Source organism: Lissotriton vulgaris, chromosome 7, assembly GCF_964263255.1.
Source record: "Lissotriton vulgaris chromosome 7, aLisVul1.2, whole genome shotgun sequence".
Lineage (NCBI taxonomy): Eukaryota > Metazoa > Chordata > Amphibia > Caudata > Salamandridae > Lissotriton > Lissotriton vulgaris.
Genome location: NC_141695.1, coordinates 1,558,976,905 through 1,559,004,051, shown reverse-complemented (window position 1 = coordinate 1,559,004,051; position 27,147 = coordinate 1,558,976,905). Strand labels below are relative to the sequence as shown.

General features: G+C 42.3%; 1 protein-coding gene across 3 annotated transcripts in view; it reads right to left on the bottom strand.

Annotated features, from left to right (window-relative positions):
* The window catches only part of NFATC2 (nuclear factor of activated T cells 2), a 348,132-nt gene that overhangs the window by 308,389 nt on the left and 12,596 nt on the right, over nt 1-27,147 (bottom strand). For 2 of the 3 annotated variants that reach the window (XM_086932452.1, XM_086932453.1), the window contains exon 1: nt 19,766-20,130. The exons of the other annotated variant lie outside the window; for it this stretch is intronic. In XM_086932452.1, the coding sequence (XP_086788578.1) occupies nt 19,766-20,057 (292 nt within the window). In that variant the 5' untranslated portion in view covers nt 20,058-20,130. Of the gene's footprint in view, nt 1-19,765; nt 20,131-27,147 lie in introns of those variants that run through there. 3 annotated transcript variants of the gene reach the window in all.

The window sequence follows — 27,147 nt, the reverse complement described above, 5'->3', positions numbered from 1 at the left end:
CACCCATGTAACACCTTCCCAGCGCTGAGTAACTCAAGGCAGTGACTTACGCTACCTCGCATTACTCTGGATTCACCAAGCCAGGCGGGCCCACACAAGGTGGACTTGCATGGACTGGTAAATCTAACTTAAGGACTGCGTTGCCCTTGTGTTACCCTGTGTGACACAAAGGCAATGCAATCTAGGATAAATCTAGGCCTAAGTATTTTCTGGAAACAGCAAATGTGGGAATGTATAATGTATAATCCAATTATGTGTTTAAATGAGCAGGAAAGGGCTAAGGGGATTATTCAAAGTTTGACAGATGCAGGATTTATAGGAACTCTGCGCATGCAGTAACACTAGTGATTTCAGCAGAGGCACACATAATAAAACTGCTCTATTAGTGACTGTCCAAAGGGTCCATAATTTGCTCATGGTACCTTGTTTATTTATTTATAAAGTTTTACATAGAGCGAACAAGATCCCGAGGGATATCGGAGCGCTTCACAACAGAATGGGAGGGAGGAAGTATATAAATGCGATATCGACACCTTGAGAAATGATCGTCCCTCTCTATGTAGTCCACATCTTGCGTAGTCCAAAATTGTGCCAACAAAGTTGCTACTAGATGGAAGACTGCTGCCACAAGCAAACGTTCTGCAATGGAGCATGTGCCAGCAGCACTGTGACCTCCTTGATTGTCCTGAGTGGCATGGAAAATGCCCAGTGCAAGTCAGTAAACTCCCCCCAAAAGTCACTAACCCCCCCCCAACCCCATGCCCCTCCACATAGATGTGCCACTTTACATGCACCATCACTGTATTAAAGATGGCACCAAGCAGCTCGTTTTTGCAATATCACAGGTGCTGCATGTTTGTAGAAATCTATGCAACTACATTATATAATGAGCAAAGAAATAGAAGTAAAATCTATCCTTTAAGTAAAAAACTACAAGATATAGAATGTTTTTTTTATATGAAATATGTCAGCTCGTTTTCACTTAACTTGGATATACTCTTCCAACATAACCTCTGCTGAAGAAAAATATAATAGTAGAAATAAGGTTCGTGCTTTTTCGGACGTTAGTGGAGGAGAAAATATATTTGAGTTGAAGTAAAAGCAATCTGTTTCAACACGTTTTATGTTTTGCAAAAAGTGTGCTATTTAAACGATATGGAAATGTGTTTTTTTAAATTCGTATGTCGAATGTCGATCGTCAGAAAACCCAGTGACTTGCCACGTAGTTTCACACAATAGTATTTTCCCTCTGCACAAAGAGGAGACCGGCTCCTAAGGAACATCATGGATTACCTCTCAGATATGATATATATATAAAGGGCAGATTTACTAACATTTCACAAAACGAAGCAAGGCAGCATGCTGGACTGTGTTGCATGAAAGGGAGTGTTAGACCTGGTATCCTTGGCGTGTTTTTCCCCCAGGGCTGGACTGGGAGCCAAAAACTGGCCGTGGCAAAGTGCTCGGCCGCCCCCTCCCCTCCAGGGGGTTGTCGGTGCACCCGGGCTCTTTGCCAGGACCGGTTTTCGGCCGATTTTGTTACAGGGTTGTTTTGCTGCAAAAACGGCCATGTGACAAAAACGGCCCCCAGGTGCCCAAATCCGGCCTCCACCCGTGCGGCGCCCCGGGGGATTGCCCGGTGCCCGCTACGGCCAGTCCAGCCCTGTTTCCCTCTGACCTTTTGCCCGGTTAATTGGAATATGTGTGGTAACTCCTGTTACTGCACATAACGCAAATTGGAGTTTGGGGAGTAACGCTGTTCTACCACAGGTTTCCCCCAATAAATTTCAGCAAGTCAAACATGCCAAAATTTATTGGATGAAAAATTTCCAAAAAATTACATACACTTATAGATTTTAGTGCCATAAGAATTAAAATCCACATATTATTTCCCATTATTAAACTTATAATTTGGAGTTATTTACTGGGCCCGACAAATTCCGACCCAGCGGAGTTAATTTAAATCGAATTTTGTAGAGAGTGGTATTTTAGTTGTTTTTATGTCATTTGTAAGTGAATGTATCAATAACGTTATTTGTATCTTTAATGTGAGGTAATAAGAATGTTTTAGCTCACTGAATTCTGCAATCTAGAACTTTGGTTGCGCTTTTTTCATTCTTTACCTTTTCTTCAACTGGAACTGTCGTGGGTCTTTGCACCTGTAAGAAAGTAACTTTCTCTTTATTACAAACTTGTAGTCTCAGCCTTCTTATTTCGCTGAGACGCTTCCTACAAGTTTGATAATTAACCAGCCTCCGGGCCTCCTGTAACGAGGGCGTTGGCTTCCATTAATAATGCCCATATCAGGTTAAATTTCCAATATAAAAGATTTGAAATTAAATATTATCTTCATTTTAAAAACCCTTTTCCAAGACTTTGCATCATATGGCAAATGATGTTTAATTAGATACAGAAAATGCATCAGAAAATAAAGGGAATCCATAGATACTCATAGTATTCACTTTAAGACAGTCTGAAGTTATCTGTTTCCTGAGCAGATAGGGTAGCAGGAAATGTTGGCTTGTAGTGATAATAACAGCCTATCACGCATGACACGAATACACTTCCCAAATAGGCTACACATGCATCCACGCGCCCTTCCAGTTATCATATCTATGCTTTAAAAGCTTAAGCATCCTATATCTCACTTTTAGCAGCACCAAGTACCCAGGCACAGCGACATAAAGGGCCGACCTGGACGTAGCGGGCATCAGGCGTTTTCCCGGGAGGCTGGAAGGGTGGGGGCCAGTTTTTAGCAGCTGGGGCTGGTTTTGTAACTTAGGGGGGAGGGGCGGTTTTGCAGCAGCACCGACATATCGGGAGGGCCCCAGTAACAAAAGCAGGAGTGCATCCAACCCCTCCCCCCATCCCATTGGCTGGTCCGCAAAACTGTGCCAGGGCTGCTTTAGGTTCCTAGGGCCTCATTTATGAGAAATGACGCATCGCTGCGTGAAAGTAGCGATGTGTCACTTCTCAGTGCGCACTCCTTGCGACATTCCTGATGCGTCATATTTAATGTATGACGCATCATGTCGCAAGGAGTTACAGATACATCAGTATTTCTGACGTATCTGTAAGCGCAAAAGTGACGCATTGCTGGAGTGTGTCACAAAAGTGACGCAACTCCAGCAATGCGTCCTTTCACATGGGGGCAAGCCCCATGTGAAAGGGCCTGCGTCAGTCTTACGCCTGCTGTGAGGCAGGCGCAAGATTTTGACGCAACGGCGTCCTAAAAGTGACGCATTGAAATCTCATAGATTTCACTGCCTCACTTCTACGACCCTTCCTTGCGTCAATACGCCCCCCTTGCATACATTATACCAGGCGCAGGTATAATGTGGCGCAGGGGTTTACAAAGTGATGCATCTATAGATACTTCACTTTGTAAATATGGCGCAATAAGGCGTATTTGTTATGCCACTGGTGCGTCACAAAAAGTGACGCACCTGCAGCGTAAAAGTGACGCACAGCCTCATAAATAAGGCCCCTAGTCCGGCCTTGGCGACATTATTAGATAATAAAGAGCTCAGTTCCGGTGACCATGAATGACCCTCAAACACTTCACAATACAAAAACACTCCCTTTCAACCAAGCGTACCGTCACTGTTGTGAAGCCGTACGTGAACGCAATTACAATACAATGCAAAGTAATAGAATGTGTTGTAATTATCTTGCTTCACCGTTTTTTGTTTGTTTTGGGAACCTTTTGGTTGGTCCCCCCTCATACTGCCTATCCATATGAGGGCCGAAGTCCCTTTATTAAAGGCCTCCATTTTTAGAACACATTGGCAGTCAATTTGAAATCCAAAATGTATATACCAGATTTAATTCGCCATAAAAAAAAAACCTTGTTTCCTAAACACACCAATGGGCCTAGTAATTGAACAAGAAACAAGGTGTTCAGTACTTAGGGACACATGCTGGGTATATAGCATTGTCATCATCAGTTAGAATGAGAAAACTGAAAATGGAGCAAAATTTGAAGACCTATAAAAAAATATGAAGGAGACAGTTTTGATATGATGTTTACATTCCTGACTAAAGAAAATGTAAAACAAGAAAATTATTTTCGTTATGGTCCCCACGTTTCTCCTGTTTATTGTTGCTGGCTTTAGGACTCTGCACTGCGGCGCTGATATTCAATGCTATAGTGAGTGTGCGCGACTCCTTAACTGTTTTTAAAAAATCACCCAATTGACCTTTACATTTCCTTTAAGGTCATGGGAGATGTCGCAGAATATGTCCCCATAGCACAAAGGTAAAATGTCCTATGTGTGCTGCATTGTGCATTTACATTACATATATATGTGACAAAAATATATGGCTTCAGGAAGCACCATTGTGCTTTGGCCGGGCTGCACTTTAAAAACACTGCAATGATGGCACACAGAAGGGAAAAGTGTCTTTGGCTCTATCGAGTAAATATGACTTTGACAATTCTAAAAATGTAAATGTTTAAAAGTCAAATTTACAGCACTCAGTTTCTCTTAACGCTTCCCATCCGTAAACCCTTAAATTGCCCCTTAATGCTACCCTTTCCTGAACCTAAATACCTTTACTACCCCTTAATGGTACCTTACACTGTACAGTAAAAACCCTAACTACTTCTTAACGCTACACTTCTCTGAACCCAAACACCGTAATGCTCCCTTCTGCCTCAGCAGGAGAACACTCCTTGACCAGTCTCCCAATACACTTACCTTTGCCATGCAAGGCAGAACATGTTTTATGTTTTTTGAAGCCATGATTTTTTCATTCTACTATTTTGTCAGCATATGAAATTTTTGACAGAACTTTTTTGTAGTCTACTTTTCTTCTCACAAAATTCTCACTGCAAACCATGCCTTTGCGATGTAGGAACACCATTTTCTATATATTAGGTAAGTGGTCTCTAAAGTGTGCATTATAAACCGATAGTGCTCTATGCTTTATGTATAAAAATGTGACACCCTACACACTGTTAAACATTGTCCAACAGTTTTATTCACTTTTTGTAGGTAATACTAAAAACGTGCCTACCATGGATACAATCCTATTTTTCTATTTTTGCCTTGAGAAAATGCTAGCCAAATAATAAAAAGATAGTTTCCACTTAGTTTAAAAAATCGAATTTAATGGTGAAAGTATGTTTAATAATATTATCAGTGGAAAAGTAACTTTTAAAAGTGTACTTTGCTGCCTATAGGAAAACTGGTTTAGACCAAGTTTGCCTCTCAGCCCTACTCTAGATGCACAATGTGCATTCCTGGTTGAGTATTAAAATCCTTATTTCCAAAGAACAGGATTCGCCATCTGGAAGGGGGTTGAACCACCTGGCAGACAAAGGACAACTTTGGCATTCATTCTTTTGACTTGGTGTTGCCAAATGTGGTTGCAGCAGAAGGCAAAACCTGAGGCCATGGCAGAAAGGAGAGAATCTAACTTAAATAGGCGTGGCATAGTATGCCAAGGTGTAAGTGCTGAAAAAGGGGTGGGGTATTTTAGAAAAAGTAGTTAGAATTGGGGGGCACTGAAACTGAGGGGCATATTATCAAGGGGGTTTATCTCCGCTTTTTTGGCTTTAAAAGCCAAGAAAGCAGAGATAAAATTATCTCCCTATTACCTAGCTGTCGCTAACACCAGTTAGCGACAGCTAGTAGGAGATAGCGACCATCTTGTGCCCCGCTGTGCATGTCAGTGATATTTATCACTAATGACATGCAAAGTGGGCGTGCCAAGATGTTAGCGACTGGAAACAGTCGCTGACATCGCTATCTCCTATTACCAACTTTTGGAGATTTTCGCGCTAAGAGCGAAAATCTTCAAAAGCTAACACCTACCCTGAGCAGTTCTTAGCCATGTTATCCAATGGTAGGTGGATAACATGGCTAAGAGCATTTGCTCGGTAATGTATGAATATCGCTGACTTTACAGCAATATTCGTGCATTTCGGACGATTTTTATCGCTTAGGAGATAAACCTTGATAATAGCAAGGCTCCTAAGCAATAAAAATCACTGCAGCTTGGCGATAAAAATATCGCCGCTAAACCAACATAGCGATAATTATCGCTAGTTGTTGGTAATATGCCCCTGAATTCTTTAGGGACTCGATAGTTCACAAGAAAGAAAACTTACTGCCAACTCCTTAGAACACTCCTGGATCTGAGAATGCAACATGTCAAATAAAGAAGACGGTGCTCAAAGAAAACAATTCAAAGCCTTGTGTCTCCTGCCAGCACCTAGGGTACCCAGGGGGTGGCTCTGTTCTCAGCTCGGATACCGCTTCCAGCCCTGTCCCTAAAAGGTTGGACCAGGATGAGGAGGCAAATCTATCCAGAGGTGAAGCATCCTTAAAGGCTACAAAACCCAGCTTTGTCTGGCTCAGAGCTTTTCATGCTAAAAGCAATGGCTTCAGCAGCAGCTCCACAATGATGTATCTGATGATCCTCACCAGCTTGGGTCTTGCATCTACCTGCACTGAAAGACTTTAAGAATTAAAATGATGATTAATCCCAAGGAAAAAATTATGACCAGGTTGGTCAGCTTGGAATATCCCACTTCTATTCAATTGTGGTCAGTCGGAAGTAATACCTTGTTTCCGGTCAACCATTTACTGATGTTTTTCATGGGTGCTTTACTTGTTCTATGAGCTTCTGGGCTTAACATTTAAATATTCATATCTCAATTTTTCCTCAGATGTGCTGGATTATTTTGGTGTGTTTTTGGGATATTTAATCGGTCTTAATTGATCTGTAGTGTTTTAACAATTGTATTTGAGTCGTTCTCCTCACTTTAAAATTGTTGGAAGTGCTTGAACGTAACACACATTTCGCTGAGGAATTGCCTGCTCCTGATGACATAGCTACCAGGGGTTACACTGAGACGTGCCATAAAATATAAACAGGTTATCTTTATTAGGTTTCCCAAAATTAATAAACTACTGTCTGGAACACACGGAAAGCTGTTTCGGTTTTTAAAAAAAACACAAATGGCCATCCTTATTTTCTTTGCTGAGTATTGAGGACAAGTGAATTCTTCAGTTGCAGGGGAGGCTCTACCAGAAAAAGGAAATGAGTCTTGGACCTTTCCAAGTGACAGTGTAGAGTTTAAGGTCTCAGTGAGTCTTTTAATGAGCCCTTTAACTGCTCCTTTAAATCACTCACTATTAAAAATTGGCTTTATTAAGAGTTAAAGGGAGTAAAAGAGATTCCAAAGCATACCTTGGCCCAGTGTCATCTTTACATCCATCAAATGAAATGCACACACTGATACCATACCACCTTCTCTTCTGTTCAAGGCAGCGCATGGCACAATGTTACTGCCAAAGCATTTTAAAACATTTCATGACACAATACTACTTCCATGTATTTCAAGAAATACCATTAACCAGTGTCATTGTCACATCTTTCATATTGCCAAAGGTCAGTGCTCCCTTTTTCATGTATCCAAAGATTTACATGGTTAGAAGGCACAGCATTTTGTATCTCAATTGTGGTAAAGAAATAAGGGCCAGATGTAGGTAATTCATATTTACCGAATCTTAAATACCGAACTTTACCGATTCGGTATTCAAGAGTCGGTAAATATGAAGGGGGGAGATGTAGGTACTACAGATTCTGTAAATACCGAATCGTTAAGATTCAGTATTTACCGAATCTGTAAATACCGAATCGGTATTGCCCATTGATTCCTATGGGCCTTAAAGCCCATAGGAATCAACGGGTAATAACGATTCTGTAATTACAGAATCGGTAAATACCAAATTTTGCAAGGGTGCAGGGGGTGTCACTTTGACACCCTCTGGCACCCCAAAAATAGGCATGTGCGCCATGTGGCACACAGACATGCCCTAAGGGCATGTCTGTCTGTCACATGGCTAGGTGTGCATGCACACATGTGCATGCACACATGTGCATGCACACCTGAATTCAGTATTTTAACACCCAATTGGATTGGGTGGTAAAATATCGAATTTGTAGGGCCTTTGGGACTCAGAAGAGTCCCACCTACATCTGGGAATTACCGAATCGGTAAAAATACCAATTCGGTATTTTACAGATTCTGTAAATTTACCAATTCGGTAAATTTACAGAATCTGTCAAATCTGGCCATATACATCTCAAGATGCCAAATACCGGCCGGAAACGGCCGAATTCGGCCGTTTTTGACCGGCATTTACCACCTACATCGGGCCCTAAATGCAAAAAGCTTTTTTGAAACTTTACGCTTAATTCCAATCCACACCAGATCAATGGTTCATGTGTGGGAAAATTCAGTAAAGACCATTGGAGCAGCTTAATTTTGGCTACACTCTTACACAACATAAACTTATTTTGATTGTGTGCAATTAGCACTTTATGCACTCAGTGTGATCTAATACTACCAATAAAATGATGGAAATTCAAATGTATTCCTGAAATGTTCAATGTATAATAATAGAATCCTATGATGCGTGCATACTAATGTTTAAACTTTTCCACAAAAATGTACTTCTCATCCATAGTCACATGAAGGTTTTAAGATGTAACCCACAGACTCATGTTTAGTATATTTGTAACCATGATTTTATTTTCCAAAGTGTACTCATACCCAGACCGCCGGGGATGCTTGGTCGCACCTTAGAGATACCCATTAGGGACCATCTCTCAGGGTGAGCCAGGACGGGTTCCCCAGCGGTCGAAGCGCGGAGATACTCCTCCGGGAGTCGATTCCTAGCGCTATATAAACCCGCAATTAATTAATTAATGCATTGATTTTGTGGCCACATGAGCAGATATATTCAATTATCGGGTGCACAACTTAGTGTGAACAAAGGCCTTAAGCTCTCTGGATTTCAATGTCTAACCCTTAACATGTGAATTGCTTGCTTGCATAGTTCTCTCCCTGCTGGTGCAGACCAAGGCTTCATTAGTTAGTGAAACTGCATTGTGTATTGTAGCGATAGTAAGGTTTGGGAGGAGACTTTTGGCAAGAAGAAGACACGCTAACGAAGTTGGAGGTCAATCGAATGCTCCCATTTGGGAGTGTGGGAGAAAAACAGAAAATTGCTAATTGCTACAATGGAAGCTGGATATGTACTGAAGATGAAAACGTTGGTTACCTTGAATACCTTATGCGTTAATTGGAGTTGTGTTGTTAGTTCAAGAGCAGAGACCCTTAGGCTTCATGCTATACATTATTTACACTTGGAATATTCTACGAAAGTCTCCATTTTGCTGGCATATGTTCCTTGCTTTCCTCAGATTAGTCAAGGTTTTCCCAAATTTAGTACAGAGTATGGTTAGTTAGATTACCTTAGAGATACTAATGACTGGTCAGGAGGATCAAATTCTGCAATTTAATCTTCAGACCCTCTTTCTCATCTTTTGTATCGCAATGGGGAGATTCTCATACAGCATGGTCTACGCAGGTATTAAGGGTGGGGTGGTGGGGCCGGGTTGGGGGGATTTGGAGTGCCTAAGTCAAGGGAAAATTATTTATTTATTCAATTTTCCTTCTGCTTCGTCTCTCGAAATCCCCCCCAACCCGGCACCACTGCCCCTCCGCTGTTCCATGCACGGACTGCAGTTGTTCTCATATGTTTCTTATTGTTTAGACTGAATTTCATTAGGAGATTCAGATTTATTCTGGTCATTTATTATTTTACAATATGAGACTCATTTATATCAGATTCTTTCTAAGTCTGTAATTAAACCCTTTAACTTTAGTCAGTAGTCCTGGCCTCATTGTGTGACAAATCTGTAACACTGTTAATGTGATTTGAAATGTATGCAACTACCATTTACATCTCATGCAACTACAAGATTCACAGATCAGAGAAGAAGATTGGATAGAAGGGATCAGAGCTTTCTCACCATGAAACTCCAATACATTTTATTGACAGAACCGGTTTGATAAAACATGGCAAATCCATTCCATGAGTGAAATTTCTTTGCATGTGAATTTTGCAAATGTAATGTTTCAGCAAAAGCTTTCACCCACGGCTGATGGTGAGGTGCACCCTTTCTTTTAATTCAATGCATGCAATGTGCCTTCCCATACTGTTGAATAAATTGCATGACCACATTTCTATGAAACCACTTCTTTCCAATACATATGGTCAACAAAAACATCCTTGCTCCTGCTTGGTGTCCCTATATCACATAGCACAATGTCTTCTACCCTTCAGTCTAATTTACAGATGCGCCAAGTGAGATTAGAAGGTTGGTGAGGTGTATGTATGTAGTGCACTATATTTTTGAAAGTCTTTGAGGAAAAAATAAATGTGATGCTCCCTAAACCCATGCGCTCATGGTAGTGGCAAAGTTATGTTGCCATTTAAAGGTAAGAAATCTCATATTCCAGATAAGTTCCTGATTTATAGTTTTGTGGATAGGGTACTTCATCATTAACATGGTGAAGTACCCAATCCACCAAACCCTCGGGCCATCAACTATGAACATCAGTTTTGTGAAGCTGGTGCACCCTCTGGCTCCACCATTGGAAATTGTACTCCGAAGGCCGAAAGGACAGGGGGCACCAGGGCATGAGACTTCCCACACTATTTAGAGTGGACAGTCTGATGTCCTTTTTTCTCCCTCGCATTCATGAATAGAAAAAAAAACAATGACACCCACACCCTGAAAGAAAACATCCCATGAGTGGAGGCCATTGTTTTATGTTTTTCAGAAACAAACTCCCTCTTTGGGAGTCTACTTCTTAGGTACAAAAAATGTTTGGTTTGCTGCAATCAGAAACATGGCAGACTCTGTTGGCATGGAGATCACCACAGGTCCGGGGGTGATCTCTTAATTAAGCTCCACCACCCTGGTGGATGGTGGGCTTTGCAGCAGGGTTTAAATGGCCCCAACATTAGGCAGCAAAGGTAACCAGTGCAACATTGCATTTCTCTAGTGGCCTCAGATCCCAGACAAAGTTGAATATGTGACGATATTCCGCAATCCAACATCAGTTACCACCCACCTTCTGAAACAGCTAGAATGTATAAGTAGGCTTTTCTTTCAAACTTCAGTACTGGGCAACACAGAAAACCAATTTCAATGTTAAATGTGTCTGTGTCACTAATGCCTAGCGTTTAAATCTAAGAAGATGCAGGCAGAAAAAGCATTTCGAACAGATTATATTTGAGATTTAAAGCTCATCCCAATTTTGAATGGTGATCTGTTTTTTTTTATTGGAAACTGCGTGAGTGATTATCACTCATCAACGGTGGTACCTGGATGGTGAAGAAGGCCTTTGATTCCTCATATACCACCAAACAATGCCATGCTTTCCACCCCATACAATAGCGCAATAGAACGCCATGTTCATTCTGCTGTATACCAAGACACAATGCCACCTAGCTTCCTTTGGCTTCATGCAATGGCAAAATGCCACCTTCACTTACTTCTACTTCATGAAATGGCACAATGCCACCTTCACTTCTTTCTAATGCATGCATTGGCATAGTTCCACCTTCACTTCCTTGTCAGGCAAACAACGGCACAAGTCGCCTTCACCTCTGTCTGCTGGATACCATGGCAGAACACTAGTTTTACACGCCTTAGAAGCATATTAAAGCACAAGGCCACCTTCGCCTCTGTTTAATATGTACTGTGGCACAATGCCACTGTCGCAGACTTCCGATGTATCATATAGCACCTTCAATGCCACCTTCACTTTTTTCTAAAACATGTAGCACCACAGGTTTGCCTTTATGTCCTTCTAATGCAAACCATGGCAGAATACCATTCAATGGGACAGGAACAGTTTTCTGAGTGGGGATGCTGGCATCAATATTACACCACTCAAATAATAGGTATAGTGAACAAATCCATGTGTTACATAAAGAAAAAGTGTAGCAAAGAAGTCACAACCATTCAAAATTACATTGGTAGTGGGGTAGTGTGTTTTGAATGGTGTAGTTTGGTGCACAACGTCCAAAATATATGATTAAAGCATGGTGTGGTATGGTACTGTCTTTCACAGACAGCATATTTTTTATTCAAATGACATCAGACATGCAGTTTACTACTAAACCTAAATAACACACTAAAATCATGGGGAAATTTATTTTCGCACATATTTGCATCTCATACAAGTAATGTATCTTTCACAGGCGGCTCCTCCACGTGGGCAGAGGAACGTAGCCCCACTGCTTTCTCGCAGTGTTAGAAACAGAAACATAAGCTGGTATCTTAAATACCATTTTATGTTTTTGCTTCTCGCAATGCGAGAAAGCAGAAGGCAGGGATTAGTTGGGGGCAGGGGGTGGGTGAGTCGGAGGCCCTGCTTCAGGCAGGGGAGATATGGCTCGCCCATTGTTGTGGGCACTGACTGTTTGGTCAAACCAGTCATGCACACTCTGCATTTTCTCTATGTAGGCTGCATGCAGCCTACATAGAGAAAATGGCCTCCCCATAGACGTCTGTGGGGTCGGCGTCCTAGTCTATCACAACTCTGCCATTGCAGTGTTGTGATTGGCTTAAGGGAGGGGAGCGAGGCTGCCCGCTTCCTGTATGGAGTGTAGAGAGGAGGCGCGACGTGACACGGTACCAGAGGAGATGATAAGTTGAACTTTCTTAAAATTAACTGAACATCCCCCTCCCGACGTGACCCCCTCAGCATGTGACCCCCCCACCCACGAGTCAATGCGGCCACGATTGGAATCTTGGCTTGTTTTGGTCATGTTAAAGTATTTTTTCTGTTACAAATCATAATTGAAAGAGTGCTAAATTGGTTCTTTCCTTCTGCTGATATTTCTTGATAAATTCATGTACTTCACTAACAAATATTCAGATTTAGTTATGTGTTCAAAAATATTTGACATCCTAGAGTGTCCTTTCATGTAATCCAGCAAAGTTGCCACTTTGTTTACTTGACAAAATTCCCTCATATTGAAGTTAGAGAAAGGAAAAAGTAAACACCAATATTCACAAGGAATGGGTGACAATTTGTCAGAACACGTTGTCTGACATTTGACCCCTATCTTTGAATGCCTAGAAAAAAAGAAAATCCATTGTGAATTGGACCATTTTTTCTACTGTGAAAACAAAATAAAGAATTGAAAATATACGATCATCAAGTTCGGACCTGTTCATTTGATATGGACTTTAACCATTGATCTAAAGGATATTGATTGTTATTACAAAGAAATACTTTGTTGATGGGTGCTGATTCCACAGCTTAGGTCTTTTATGAAAGATCTTGCAGCCATAGTAAGGGGTGTGCAGCTTTAAGAATCCTCTGCCCATCACAGAAGGTTGGCCCGGAGATGAAAAATATTTTTTATGGCGGATGCATACTTTTTTTATTTAGACACTTTTCCTGTGGCTGGTATGATAGTCACTCTTCCTGTCGTGTCCCCGGTGCACTTAACCATGATGACTGCCAAGCGATTTTGTTAATGACATTCCTTTCTCCTCCGTAGCAACCACTTTGCCATAGCTGTTACTAAAGCACAGTAAAATGAACAGGTAAAATGAAGATAGGCGATACATTTATGGCGCAACATTCATGCACTAGACAGTTTAAATTCATATAACAATGCGTTCCCAAAATAATATCTGTTCAACTTGGCTTTTTCAGCAGGTCTACCCCCAGACTTTTTGATTTTTGGCCTCCTGCTTTAGTCCTTGTTTTTGTTGCTTTTAGGACTCTAGACCTTTACAACTGCTATGCAGTTCTAAAGTGCATATGCTCTCTATGTAAATTGTTTTATTGATTGGTGTTTCCATGACTGGCGTATTTGGTTTACTACTAAGCCCCTCGAACAGTGCACTGTTTGTGCCAAGGGTCTGTAAATCAAATGCTGCTAAGGGGCCTGCAGCACTGATTGTGCCACCCACCCAGGCAGCCTTTCGAAAGTGTTTCAAGTTTGATACTGCTGTGTGTGCGCACAGTTTTACTGTGTTGTTGACATGGCAAGTGCACCCACTTGCCAGGCCCCAAACCTTCCCTTTTCTTACATGTACGGCATTCCTCAGGTAGACCCAAGGTATTCCCATGGCCAGGGTGCAGTGTATGTGAAAGGTAGGACTGGTACTGGTGCGTTTTACATAAACTGATAATGAAAGAAAGTGTATTTCGTTTTTCACTATTGCAAAGCTATGTGTCCCATAGGCTGACATGGGAGATGCTTTGTAACACCTTACAAGCATAACTTTCCATTGGGACAAGATGGAGAAATGGAGTTTACATCCTGAACTCAGGATTTCAAAAGACATCTTTTAGTAAAGATGATTGTGATATTGTGTGCCTGAAAATACCACTTTTAGAAAGTTGGTATTTTCTTGTCTTACCATCTATGTGCCTCTGCCTGTTTTGTATTCTCTGTCTGGGTTTTAGACTGACAGGGGCTGGTTTGTACATTCACATTAGACAGACACGAGGGGGGGTGGTGTGTGTCCTGCCTTTCCTGTGTAACTCATAGCCAGGCTGAATAGATCTGACTGCATTTAGATTAGATCGAGGAGTTGTTGCTTGCACCTGAATGGACTGTGTCTGTCTTCCACAATGCTGTCTCCATCTCGTGGAGAGAGCCCGGCCTGAGCCAGGCAGAACTGAACAATGCATGCAAGTGGAACTTTGTGACAACTTCAAAGGGAAATGTGATATAAATATTGGGGCCCTGACCCCAGAAATTTAGGATACAGGTGGACTAAAGAACAAGCCCGGATGATGAGCTGGAAAAACTGTGAGGAGAAACTACCACTTTGCTGTGTGCTTTGTTGGATTGGACTACAGTTGCTGCTTCTGCAGAGGGCACCACGTCACTTTGCACTGCAACTGTGGACTCACCGATGATGCCGTCCCACACTGCCACCGAGCCGCTGCTTGCTCTGTGACCTGTGGGCACCGCCTCGCTTCACATTTTTGCCCTGTTATCGCAGCGACGCTGTCACTGACACCGGGACCTGTTAACACTGCTCAGGGAAAACACAGAGCACCGTCCCTCTATGCACTGCAGCCCTGTCTCACTGACGACGACGCTCCTAGCTGACATCTAAGCCGCTGCTTGCACAGTGGGTTGGGGCCACTGCTCATAAGTTACATGACGCACCGCCCCGTTCCACACCACAGCCTTGGCCCACCGGCGCCATCGACTCCAGATCGTCAAACGACGCCGCTGCCTACACCATGACCTGTGGACCCGGCACAAGCATTGCCCTAACATGCACCACAGTCTTGGGTCTTACGATGACAGCACCTCAGCAACAACACCACTGCTTGCACCGTGACTTGTCAGCACCACAACGAGCACCGCCCCGCTTCACACCGCAGCTTTGGTCTCACAGACGCTTCTGGACGACCGTCACTGACCTGCTGCCTGCACTGTGACCTGAGGCCACTGCCCGTCGCACCGCTTCGCTTCACAATGCAGCCCTGACGCTTGCCGGTGCTCCTGAATTCAAGCTTGCGGTGGAGCCGCCCCTGGGCTACGCAACTATAATTGATGCAATTTTTACTGCATCCAAGTTGAATTTCTGGAGGTCGAGCCTGCTGAAATTTAAAAGGAGAAAAAGGCCCAGTAACTACAAGGACAAGTGGATTTTAGAGTAGAAAGCACCAAAATCTGACAATTACTCCTCATTACCAGACAACAACTTGGAATAGATGCTACTTATCACACCCAATAAGTTCTGAAACCTAGAATGGCGAATTTTATCTGGTGCACTAAATACTGACTTCACAACCAACGCACTACCAATTCAGCTCTATGGTATTTCATTCATTTTTGTACAAGGAGACCCACTTGATTGAACATTTTAAGCTTTGTATGTAAGATATTACAAGCATAGTGAACATTTGCTTTGAGCAGTTACTAACTAAAAACAAATACAGTTCTTTCTGGAACTGAGCCACCAAACCTGTTGTACCACCTAAGGCGCACCTGCTGGAAACCATAACCAATGAAGATCGAAATCTAAAAACATGTTTGCTTTGCACAGTCGGACGCTGTTATAAGCCGATTTGATGAATCCGTGAAGGCAGGAACATTTACAAAAGGCTATTTTGCCTCCTGATGAAGCCTTAAGCCAAATAGATAGGTGAAACACAAAAATTAGCAGTCGATGCTTAAACCAGGGCAGATATTATGCATTAATGTTATTACGCTTATTTACAGTAGGAGAAAACCACATAGCAAGCCTTCCGGCCTCAAAGTGACTCTCCTCCCCTATTGAAGATAGCAAGGAATTGAAAGTTAAGCACAGACCGTTAACATAATAACAGTGAAGACTCTGACACACAGATTAAGGGACTTATTATGAGAACAGTCTGTATCTTGAATCAGGTGCAAATGGGAATTTCATGTTCAAATTTTATATCGAGTTTTGTAGAATCCGACATTTGAAAATTCTCCCCTTATAATGTTATTGAGAAAAAACCTCGTGAAATTAAACTGGAACAAAGGGGGAAATCTACAGAATCCGATTGTAAAAAAAAAAAAAAAAAAGAAACACTGGTTATTATTCCTCGTTAAAAGAGGACTATCTTGGAATCACTCACTCTCCTGAGAGATATAGGACCCCTCAGAAGTTGGGGCGCAAGTGAAGGAGCAGCTACCAGCACTCTGGCATATGATACACTTTCAGTTTCAAAAAGTGTGGCTACTGTATTAAAGTGTTAGGGCGCAAGGAAACCTCTCAGGAAAAAGGAATTCCCTCCTTTTTGTGAGGCCACGCCCCCATGCAAGTAAGTGAGTTCCCATTTCCAGTGTACATGACATGCGGTAGAAAAATGTAATCAAGCACAAGGGGGCACCCAAAAGTACATAGTGGACCATGGGGTAATTAAGTAAAAGAAAGCAACAGTTTCTGCAAATACCTTTAAAGTGCAATAATTATGTTGACGCTTAATGCATGTTCACATTCTCTAGGCATGCACTAAGACGTATGTTAAGCATGTGTTGGAAACTGCACCCTACCAGGTACCGGGAAAACGAAAAAATATATATATATTTGATATATAACTAGCCTAATTAGTGAAAAAAACGTGCTTGCCCCATAAAGGTGGATTCACAAAAAGAATTGAAAAATCAGACAGTGTGAAAACAAGACAATAAGACCAGGAGCAAATAAACTTCAAGACAAATGTATCAACACTTTGCACCAGTGCAAAGTCTCCAATAGCAACTCAAGCCAGTGCAAAGTGTTGATTCGGGAATTACTTTCCAGTACATAACTTGATCTGCTTTGTACAGTAGCGCTATACTAAACAAATTAGCGTTCTGCGCTGCTTTGAGCTACATTGCATGTAGGGGGCTCCCCACGGGTGGTGCGTGGGTGTTCCCATGCAGCCTTCCATGGGTTTTGATGAAAATCATATCTCATATCATGTGTAAATAGGATTTTGCGCCGAAACGTTATGCCTCCTCTAGACAGTCACAAACTCATTTTTTCCCCAAACTTTTACAACTTTGCATGTGCGCTGCACTGTGCAGCACACATACAAAGTGGGAACAGTTCCAAAGCATGTCTTAGCACAGCTTTTTGCACTGGACCAGTGCCCTTTCCTGTACAGAACCCATAGTAGGCTAACACACACACCACAGCACTATGGTGAGGGGGGAGAAGTGTGCGAGGGTGTGTGCCTGTGTGTGTGAGGGAAATTGGGCAGCCACAAGGTGTGGCAGTGTTAGTGAAAAGAGCAGCATTAGTGGGAGAAGTGTGGCTCACTGGTTAGAGCGGCAGACTCTGAAGCAGAGATCAGGCCCGGGAACAGAGTTCAAGTCCCGACGCGGCGGGGTCTTGGGCTCAATGTCCGCGGACTCGATAATTCTTGCCTCTGCGCCTACTCTAATCAGGGGTCCCACGCTGCAACTCTGGGCAATGGCTTGCTTAATCTCCACAACGGCCCCAACAACACTGGGATGCCTGGCTTCACCTTGGGGGTGCCCAGGAGGGGCATCTCACAGGGAGAGCCAGGAAGGGTTCCACAGCGTTATACAGCGCCGGGACGCCCCATTGCTGGGGCATCTGTGCGCTTTACAAGTATACTACATTTACATTTACATTAAATCTCTGAAAATATGGTGCTGTCCTGCTCTCTCCCGTTCATGCAGCAACTTTGTTTGTGGCACAGTGTTGCATGAAACAATAGTACATTTGCTCTTTGATTTTCATCTAGAGATTGCAGACAACAACACAGACATAAGTCAAAGTTGACTCACATAGTTGGTTCTATTCGCTGATCCAACTTTTTACACTGCGAATGTTAAACATTGTTTCCGCTAATCATTGTCCTTTAGATGCCTTTAAAGGAACTATTATTAATGTCGTTTTGCCATTTTAGCATTGAAGAGGCATTATGGGCAGTTCTATAATAACAACGTGTGCCTCCTGCCCGAGGGCAGCTGGCCCAGAGGCCGTTTGCTCGAGGGGCAGAGATTGTTTGTTCTAGGTGCTGAATAACAGCAGATTCATTCATCTTTGTCAATTGTGCCAAATGCCTTCAGAACTGTGTGGGAGAAAAATGAAGTTTATCAGCATTTCATTCCAAAGGTGCTGCTGCCTTTCGAGAGTAATGCGTTGCAGTACGGAGAAAGAGGAGAGCCAAACGAGTCACACATTTCCTAAGAATTCTATGATGAAGGGAGGGAGAGCAGAGGGTTAAACGAGAGAGAGGGAAAGAGGAAGAGGTGTAAAGAAAGTAGAGATGGATATACAAAAGTGTGGGGGAGAGGGGAAGAAAGGAACAAGGCAATGACAGTGATAAGGCGGTACTGAGAAAAACAAACAGAAAGAAGGCAGAAAATATCAAATGAAGCAGAAATGAAAAGTGAATTAGAGAGTTGGAAGAGGGGAAGAATGTAATATGGTGAGAAGGAGCTGGAGAAGAAAGAAAGAAAGAAAGAAAGAAAAGAAAGAAAGAAAGAAAGAAAGAAAGAAAGAAAGAAAGAAAGAAAGAAAGAAAGAAAGAAAGAAAGAAAGAAAGAAAGAAAGAAAGAAAGAAAGAAAGAAAGAAAGAAAGAAAGAAAGAAAGAAAGAAAGAAAGAAAGAAAAAAAGAAAAAAAGAAAGAAAGAAAGAAAGAAAGAAAGAAAGAAAGAAAGAAAAAAAAGTTGGTGGGAGTGGAAAGGGGAGAGAATGAGAAACAGACAAACAAAATAAAAGAAAGCTACAGAGAGGCAAATTGAAAAGGAAAAAAAGCAGAGAAATAGAGATGGGGAGGATAAAAATAGAAATAGATAAATGGCAAGAGAGAGAAAGACAGAAAGCGACAGAGGGAGAGAGTGATAGGGTAAGAGAAAGAAGATAAGGAGAGAATGGGAGAGAGCAACATAATAGACGGAAAGAAGATGAAGGCAAAGAAGGGAGAAGAGGGAGGGTGTGTGTGACAGAGAGTGGAAGAGCAAGGAAGGAATAAGTGATACTGGTTTGAAAGAGAGGGAGAGAAACGAAGACAGAAAGAAAGAGCGATAAGAGAGAATAAGAAAAGGACAGAGTGTCAGAATGAAGAAGTGACAGGCATAGAAGGAGAATGGTAGAAACGGGAGAACGAAAGAAAGTGTGACTGAAAAGAGCGAGAGAAAGATAAAATAAACGCGTAGGTGTGACATATAAAGTACATGTGACTTGCTTAGTAATTTTGTTATTTACGTCATGCTATACAACTGCAACATACTCGATCCGTTGCAGAAATTAAGTCATACTAACCTTCACTTGAAAAAGGGAAACTCCTATTTGCAATAAACAATATAAACACGGTCCGAAAGCGCCAAACAGTGCGGATAAGTATGACATGTAAGCAAACCTGTCACATGACCGGCAGGTTCTGGTAGGAAAAGAAAGGAGATGGTGACAAACCTTCTGGAGGGCTCAGATAGTTATAATCAAATAACATTGAGAAGTCGAGTTCATCCTCGGGGCTGACAGTGGGGTGTGTATTGGGGTCACCCGGCAGGTCAGGATCAGAATCCTTCTGACAGCAGCTCATTTTTGTAACCGGGACGAAGAAAGAAACGTGCGCTCTTCTTTCAAAACCAAGGTTAAATAAAAAAAAAATAATCCTCAAAATCGGAAGTAAAATAAGTCCGACATCACCACCGTGCAACGTGGGAATACGATCCTTAGAGCTGCAGGGCAGAGCATAGTGCATTCAGCGCAGGCAGGGTGGAGGGGGCAGCTTCTCTTCTCGCCAGCCGTGCCCCGCTGCCGCCTGAGTGTCAGTCATGGGAGTGTGAAGCGAACAGTAGCAACTTCCTGCTCTGAGGCCACCTGCAGCAGCCCCAGCTGTCACGGGGGCGTGGCCCGCCTGGAGCAGGAACCACAGCCCTACTGTGACAGGCACGCGCCTCCGAATGAGCGCGAGCAGCACTGTCACCTCCTCGCGCGCACTGATGGCACATGAAGGGTCAACACGTGTCTGCGTAACTGGTGAATAGAAACAAACCGGACCTAGCGGAACCCTCCTTGCAGTTCAGAAGGGGGAGAGGGTGTGTGTGTGTGTTGGGGGGGGGGGGGGGGTTGCTGCGTTTGGTGCAGCAAGTAAAGTGGCAACTGGTGCTAACTAAACTCTGATTATTGCTAGATTTTACAACTCACCAAACATACTCGAGAAAGGAGGGGGGAGATGCGAGGGGGGAGGGGGCGATAGGGTGTCCTTGCAGGATGGGTCGGAGCTTTTTCCTCGTACTATGTCCCATAACCACTTTCTCAAGCCCCCCTCAACCATTTGGACCCTCAGAGTCCACTAACATGGATTACTGGGGAATAACACAGAGATTTCAACTGCTGAAAGCATCAGAAATGTCCATGTGAAAACACCACGGATCTCGTAATTTCAATAACTCAGTATGCACTGGTGAGATGTCTAATGGTAATTCAATTAAATCTTTCGTGTTTGTGGCGCTCCATTCCCTATGGCCCACCGTCAAGACCAATAACATAACAATGAAAATAATGGAAATGGAAGGATCGTCTAAATTCAAATTTAATAAGTCAATTTGTAAAAGTCCATATAAGTTTCTTTCTTCTTTATTCTTCAATTTTCTTCATTGTTCCAATACAAAAGACTTTCAGGAGGTCAAAGTTTAAATTCCAACAAAAAGTTTATTTTGTACTTGAATCCAATCAATGTAACAAATATTCCATTTAGATCATTAATTCAAACAAAAACAACTTTTGTTCAACGCAGCCAACGTGTTTCGTCCTCCTTAGGACATCATCAGGACTCATTGTTTTATAACTTTAGAATGTTGGTGATGAGGAGACCTGCTGTAATTATCCTGGGGTTGAAGGGGCGGGAGAAAATCGCTATGGGACATAGCATTAGGAAAAAGCGCCAAACAATGCTGCGAGGAAACCATCTCTATTCATCAGGCACGGGCCGTGCCGGGCGTTACACTGGGGCGGTGACGTCAGGCAGGGGAGGGTCAGGGTGGGGGGATGTAAAACATGGGATAAGGACCATTAGAGGTAAGTAGCTAAAAAAAAAAAAACGAATTTCCTTGCCCACTCTGCATCACATTTGGCGATGCAGAGTGGGCAACGAAATTCGTTTTTTTTTCTTCGATACTTACCTCTAATGGTCCTTATCCTGTATTTTACATCCCCCCACCCTGACCCTCCCCTGCTTGACGTCACCACCCCAGTGTAACGCCCGGCACGGCCCGTGCCTGCTATTCATCCCACTTAATGTCGCTTTTTAAAAATCGTACCATTTTTGCAGGTATCTGGATGAAAGGGGTGTGCAATGGGTGTTGCTGTGGGCATTCTACTGCAACACCCATAGCTTTTTGACACTGCTCCAGATTTATAAGGAACACCACTGAAAAGCAGGAGTTAGAGTAGTGCAACGAGGAGAAATACTTTTATTTCTCCTCGTTTCTGTTCTTTATTTGTGTGTTGCATTCTGCAGCACACATAGAAAGAGGAAATAGCATTTAATTATTGTGTATGTGCAGGAAGGTGTCCCTTCCTGCACATAAACAATCATCCCTGCAATGCAGGCACCCTTGCAATATGCCGAGAGGGTGTCTGAGTCGGCATTAGGCAGCTTTTTGTAGTGCCGGCGCAAGGGTAAACACAGGGGTGTGCAGTATTCTTGTGAATACGAAGCATCCCTGCATTTAAGAAATGATGTAGCGCTGCACTGCTAAATTGCTTTCAGCGCCGTGCTGCACCATTTATTTATGAATATGCCCCTACGTTCCTAAGGGTCAACGGGACTGTCCAGTGAGCACTCTTTAGACCAGGCCGCAGAGTCTGTATCACCTGTCACTGAAAAACTCTCCTAGTTCAAGACATTATGGGGCATATTTACAGGGGCAATGCGCCACCGGAACATCACGTTTTCTGACATTCTGGTGGCGGAATTCCCTGCTCCATATATACATAGCAGCGTTATGCCACTTTGCATGGCTTAATGCCGCTTTGTAGATATCGTTCCTTTTCTTGCAGGTATCTGCGTGAAAGGGGCGTGCAGTGGATGTTGCTGTGGGTGTTCGACCGCAGCACCCATTGCTTCTCGACACTGCCCCAGATTTGCAATCCCAAAATTAATGTCCCTGAACTAGCGGGCGTTAGATTGGCGCAACGAGGAGAAATACTATTATTTCGCCTCGTTTTAGCTCTTTGCTTGTTTTTGCTCTATATGTGCTGCATTCTGCAGTGCACATAGAAACAGCAAATCACCTTTAAGGTTGGTTCATGTGCAGGAAGGTGTCTCTTCCTGCACATGAACAATCATCCCTGCAACACAGACACACTTGCACCATGGTTCAAGCGTGCCTGCGTTTCAGGGAATCGTTCCTGCAACACACGCACCCTTCCACTATGGCCCAATGGTGTCTGTGTTGGTGCTGGTGCTAGGCAGCTTTTTGTAGCACAAAGGAGAACACAAGGGTGCACCATATTCTTGTAAGTACGTCGCATCCGTGCATTTTTTGAAATGACGAAGCACAAAGCTGCTAAATTGCGTGCAGCACCACACCAGACCATTTCCTTGTAAATATCCCCCTATGTATAATTTATTGTGAAATGTGCTGTCCATTCCACAAACATCAATTTGTGGAGGTCAAGATGTTGCTTATGAACTGGTCACTGCCTGGCTTTTAGGAATAGTGCAAGCTACTCAAAGTCAGATGGGAGGCGCCTCTTCTCGTCTCTGTGCTTGACCTACAACTTCAGAACAGCCCACATATGACATTTGAGTATGGCCATATCACCTTAATTTAGGCAAGACATGGAACACTTTACCCTTTTTGGATAGTATTTTTACTGGTTGAAGATGGTTGGCAACATTACTCATTTGTGGAGACCAGAACTTATTTTCCATCATCAGATTTTGACCTTGAGGACAAGAGAGAAAAAGGCAGAAAAGAAAGAAAGGGAGGAAGAGAACGCGATTAAAACAGTGACAAAATGAGAAAGTCCAGTGAAAATGAACCTACAAGCAGTGATACTAAAATAATTTTCAGACTGGTGTTGCTGACATCAATGTTATATCACTGAAGTCATAGGGATTGTGAAAAAGCAAAGCGTCACACAAAGAATAAGTGTAGAAACAAATACACTCCCATTGATCAGGAGAGTGGTAAGGGTGCTGGATGCAGCCAGTGGTGCATTTTGGAGCAAACTGTTGCGAATACTGTAGCGTATATATTATTAAATAAAACATGGTATGGTAGCGCACTGTCACTTATGGACTTCACATTTTCCATCTAAATACCACTAAATTAGCACAGACCTCCGGTTTTACTGGTAAAAAAAATATGATGTATAAATGATGATGTTTGAGGAAATTGGCTTTCAGCATATATTTATCATTTGAGCATTACCAAAAAAGTGTCTTGATTTGTTTTGATGCTATTAAAATATGTGTTTCCATCACACTTCAGAATTGCAGGAAAATGTGCTTCATTATTGCTTTCCTATCTGCTGTTATATTTTGAAATATTTGTGAAGTTTATTTGCAGATATTTACATTTTATTGTGTGCTAGAATACAATCCTCCAGCCTTTCCTTTCACGCTCGCTGTACCCCAGTAAGACTGTCAAATATTTCACTTTACAAAAGTTCTTTCACTTTTTAGTCAGAAAAAGTAAACACCAATCAGTCAAAAGAATAAGCATCAATTTTTGGCTGATGATAAAGCCTGCCATTTTACCTCTGTCCTTAAATGCACATCAAATGTGACGAAATAAAATCAACATTTAAAGGCATTTAATTGCTCATTCACCTTCTGAACGTCAGCATGAATATTTTGGGGGTGCTGCAGCACCCCAGGCACCCCTACTTCCAGCGCCGATGCCTGCAAGAGCAAGATGATGTGACAGAAATTGTAAGATGGTGGATAGAAAATAGGCACGAGGTGGAATCATGACTTGTCTGCCTTTGATAACCCTGGCATTTAGCAGCCTTGGAGCAGGGATCCAGAGAAAAACGGTAAGTGACTGCTCTTTTTGTGTTTTTTAACAAATTGTATACTGTAAAACTTTCTTTGAAGTAAAATGGTTACTAACGTTTACAAAAAAACTGCTTCAGAGTCCCTCTCCTCTCAACCATCACAAATAAACCATTTCTGTGACAACCTAAAAACAGTTAAGCAGTGATCAGCATTTTTCCTCTACTGTTGCATGGCAGAGATTTCAGAAGCATACACCCTGACAATGTATTTATTTATTTATTTATTTATTTATTTATTTATTTATTTAGGAAGTTTTCTATAGCGCTGTCAAGACCCGGAGGTAGCAGAGCGCTTTACAGTAATAGAATGACAAAAATCTGTATAAACATATGCATAACATAAACATAAACATGAGCATAACATATGTAAGGTATAAGCTTTGGACGCGTTTTTTATTTTACTCATCCTTGTAACTGAGAGAAAGCTTTATTATGAATTTGCATCAAGGTTGTGTCACTTATGTAGTGCAGCCCCTACGCAAAATCATTTTTGGAATTTACAATGCCACACAAAGTCACTTGTGGTGAAGGACTCCAAACCTACGGCTACCAATATCTCTGTTAGTGACCATAAGGAAAGAAAACCCCCTCTCTTGAAACCTAAGGAGAAAGGGACCTCAAAGGTGGATACACTCAGCACTGCTCCCATGTCTAACATAAATCCCCAGATTCAAAGCCAGAGTGTTTGCCATTACTGGAACAAAGAGTGACACTGTCGTAGAATTCCTCTTCTTCTTCACTTTTGGAGCAAAATTTAGATATGTACCCTAAAGAGGAACCATGTGAGTGAGACTACCATTCATTTGAAAGGCAGACCCTTTCTTGTGATTCTAAACTATCGACTCAATGTAACGCCATCCCGTAGAGCCCCTGTTCACAGTGTGACCCCAAATCTTTACGGGGCCCCCAATCATTCAAAGTGGCCCTATTCTGCTCCAAGGTCAATGGATATCTGGGAGATATGTGAGACTCAGGCCCCTCCCTTCACATTTTGCTGGGTGCCCCATCCTTTTACGGCATACCACTGCTCAATAACCAACCTGATACGCCACCAGTTGACTTCAGTGAGTCCAATAATTTAGGTCACTTTTCAGGAGATCTGAAGGCTTAAAGTTTTTAGTCCCTGGGTGTCGCAGTGCTACCAGATTCACACTTAGATTTATGATGCACCTGCATTATTCACAACACTCATCTACATGATAGTAGCGACAAATGTGTACCATCTGCAACTCCTAAATCCTTGACCAGAACCATTTTCAGAAATACTGAAAGAGTACACGAAAACAGAAATATATAAATAACAATGTTCCAAGACACTGCATCTGAAGAAACATTAACAAAAAACAATGGGCAGAATCATAGGTTCTTGCAGTAGTACCCTGGAGGTCTTGGACATTGGATGTTTGATTTTACGTCATGATTCCCTAGTGACTAAACCAGGTCTGGACTACTGAATGCTGTGTGGAAATATATGCAGACGAGAATAATGCTTATGTGATCCATATCTACAGGAAATCAAGCGACCTTTAGTAAGGTAGCAAATCATCTGCTTATTCCCCTCAGGGCAAAAATCACATTTGTTGATGCAATTGAGAGCAACACTTGTTTTCACTGAAGAAGTATACAGTGTTTGAGAGCATTGTACCATCAAAAATCTAACTTTAAAAGGGAGAGTTTTTACCCACCTTAAGAAGGCTCTGGTGCCATTCTTTCCTAGCTTTTATTTGTCAGTGCTTCTCATCACCCGAATGATCATTTATTTCCAAACTTACCATTTATCATCAAACTCCACAAGTGTACAGTTACTAAACAGACGACTATCTTGGTTCAAACCCAGCATTTCTTTGTTATTTATTAGGCTTTTACTGGTAGTGTGGAATGAGTCTGCATGGGTCTTCCTATGTCATGACCACAAAATGAAAGCAGGTAAATTGTGCTGGTTTCATCAGACCTTTCACTGGCAACTTACAAAGTCGATCAGTGGGTATTTTAGAGGAATCTGCTGAAAACTGGTCTTGGTGGTATAGAGTTCACCTGCCAACATTCTTTCTTACGGTCTAGAAGAAGAACGTGAATGAGTTTGGTGGTGTCACACAAATTGATGATTCTCCTGTATAACACAAGCATCCTTCACAATTTACAACTAACTGGGAATTTAATAGTCGTCTTATGTGAGATGTCAGGGGTGGTATAGTTTTAAATATATTCAGTCTTTCAAGGTCCCAGCAGATTGCTTGTTTAAGGAGCATGGACAGATCATTGAGGTTTATCTGAAATACCAACACTCATAGCATCGCTTACTCTGTGAATTTGCACTTGCAGGACCATCTCATGTAACAAAATTCTCAGTTTCATATACACTATGTGGGAACTTCTTCCAAGCACATTTTTCGTTCTTGTTACATGTTAGAAACAGAGTCTCCAGTTGGAAGTGGTTTGCACCTTGTCCAAGTAGGGTCCCTCACTCTTGTCAGGTTAAGGAAGGCACAGAGCTAAAATAACCCCTTCTCACCACCCCCCTGGTAGCTTCTCACGAGCAGTCAGGCTTATCTTAGAAGCAATGTGTAAAGTGTTTGTACACACATACACAGTAACTCAGTGAAAACACGGTGAAAGGAGTCCACACCAGTTTAGAAACAAATAGCCAACATTTATTTGAATAAAACATGGCCAAAATGAAAAAAATCAACATACACAAGTTAAAATATTCCTTTTGAAAGATTAAGCAAGTTCAGTCCATAGAAATCAGTGGATGCATTCATTTTAGCACAACGTACCCT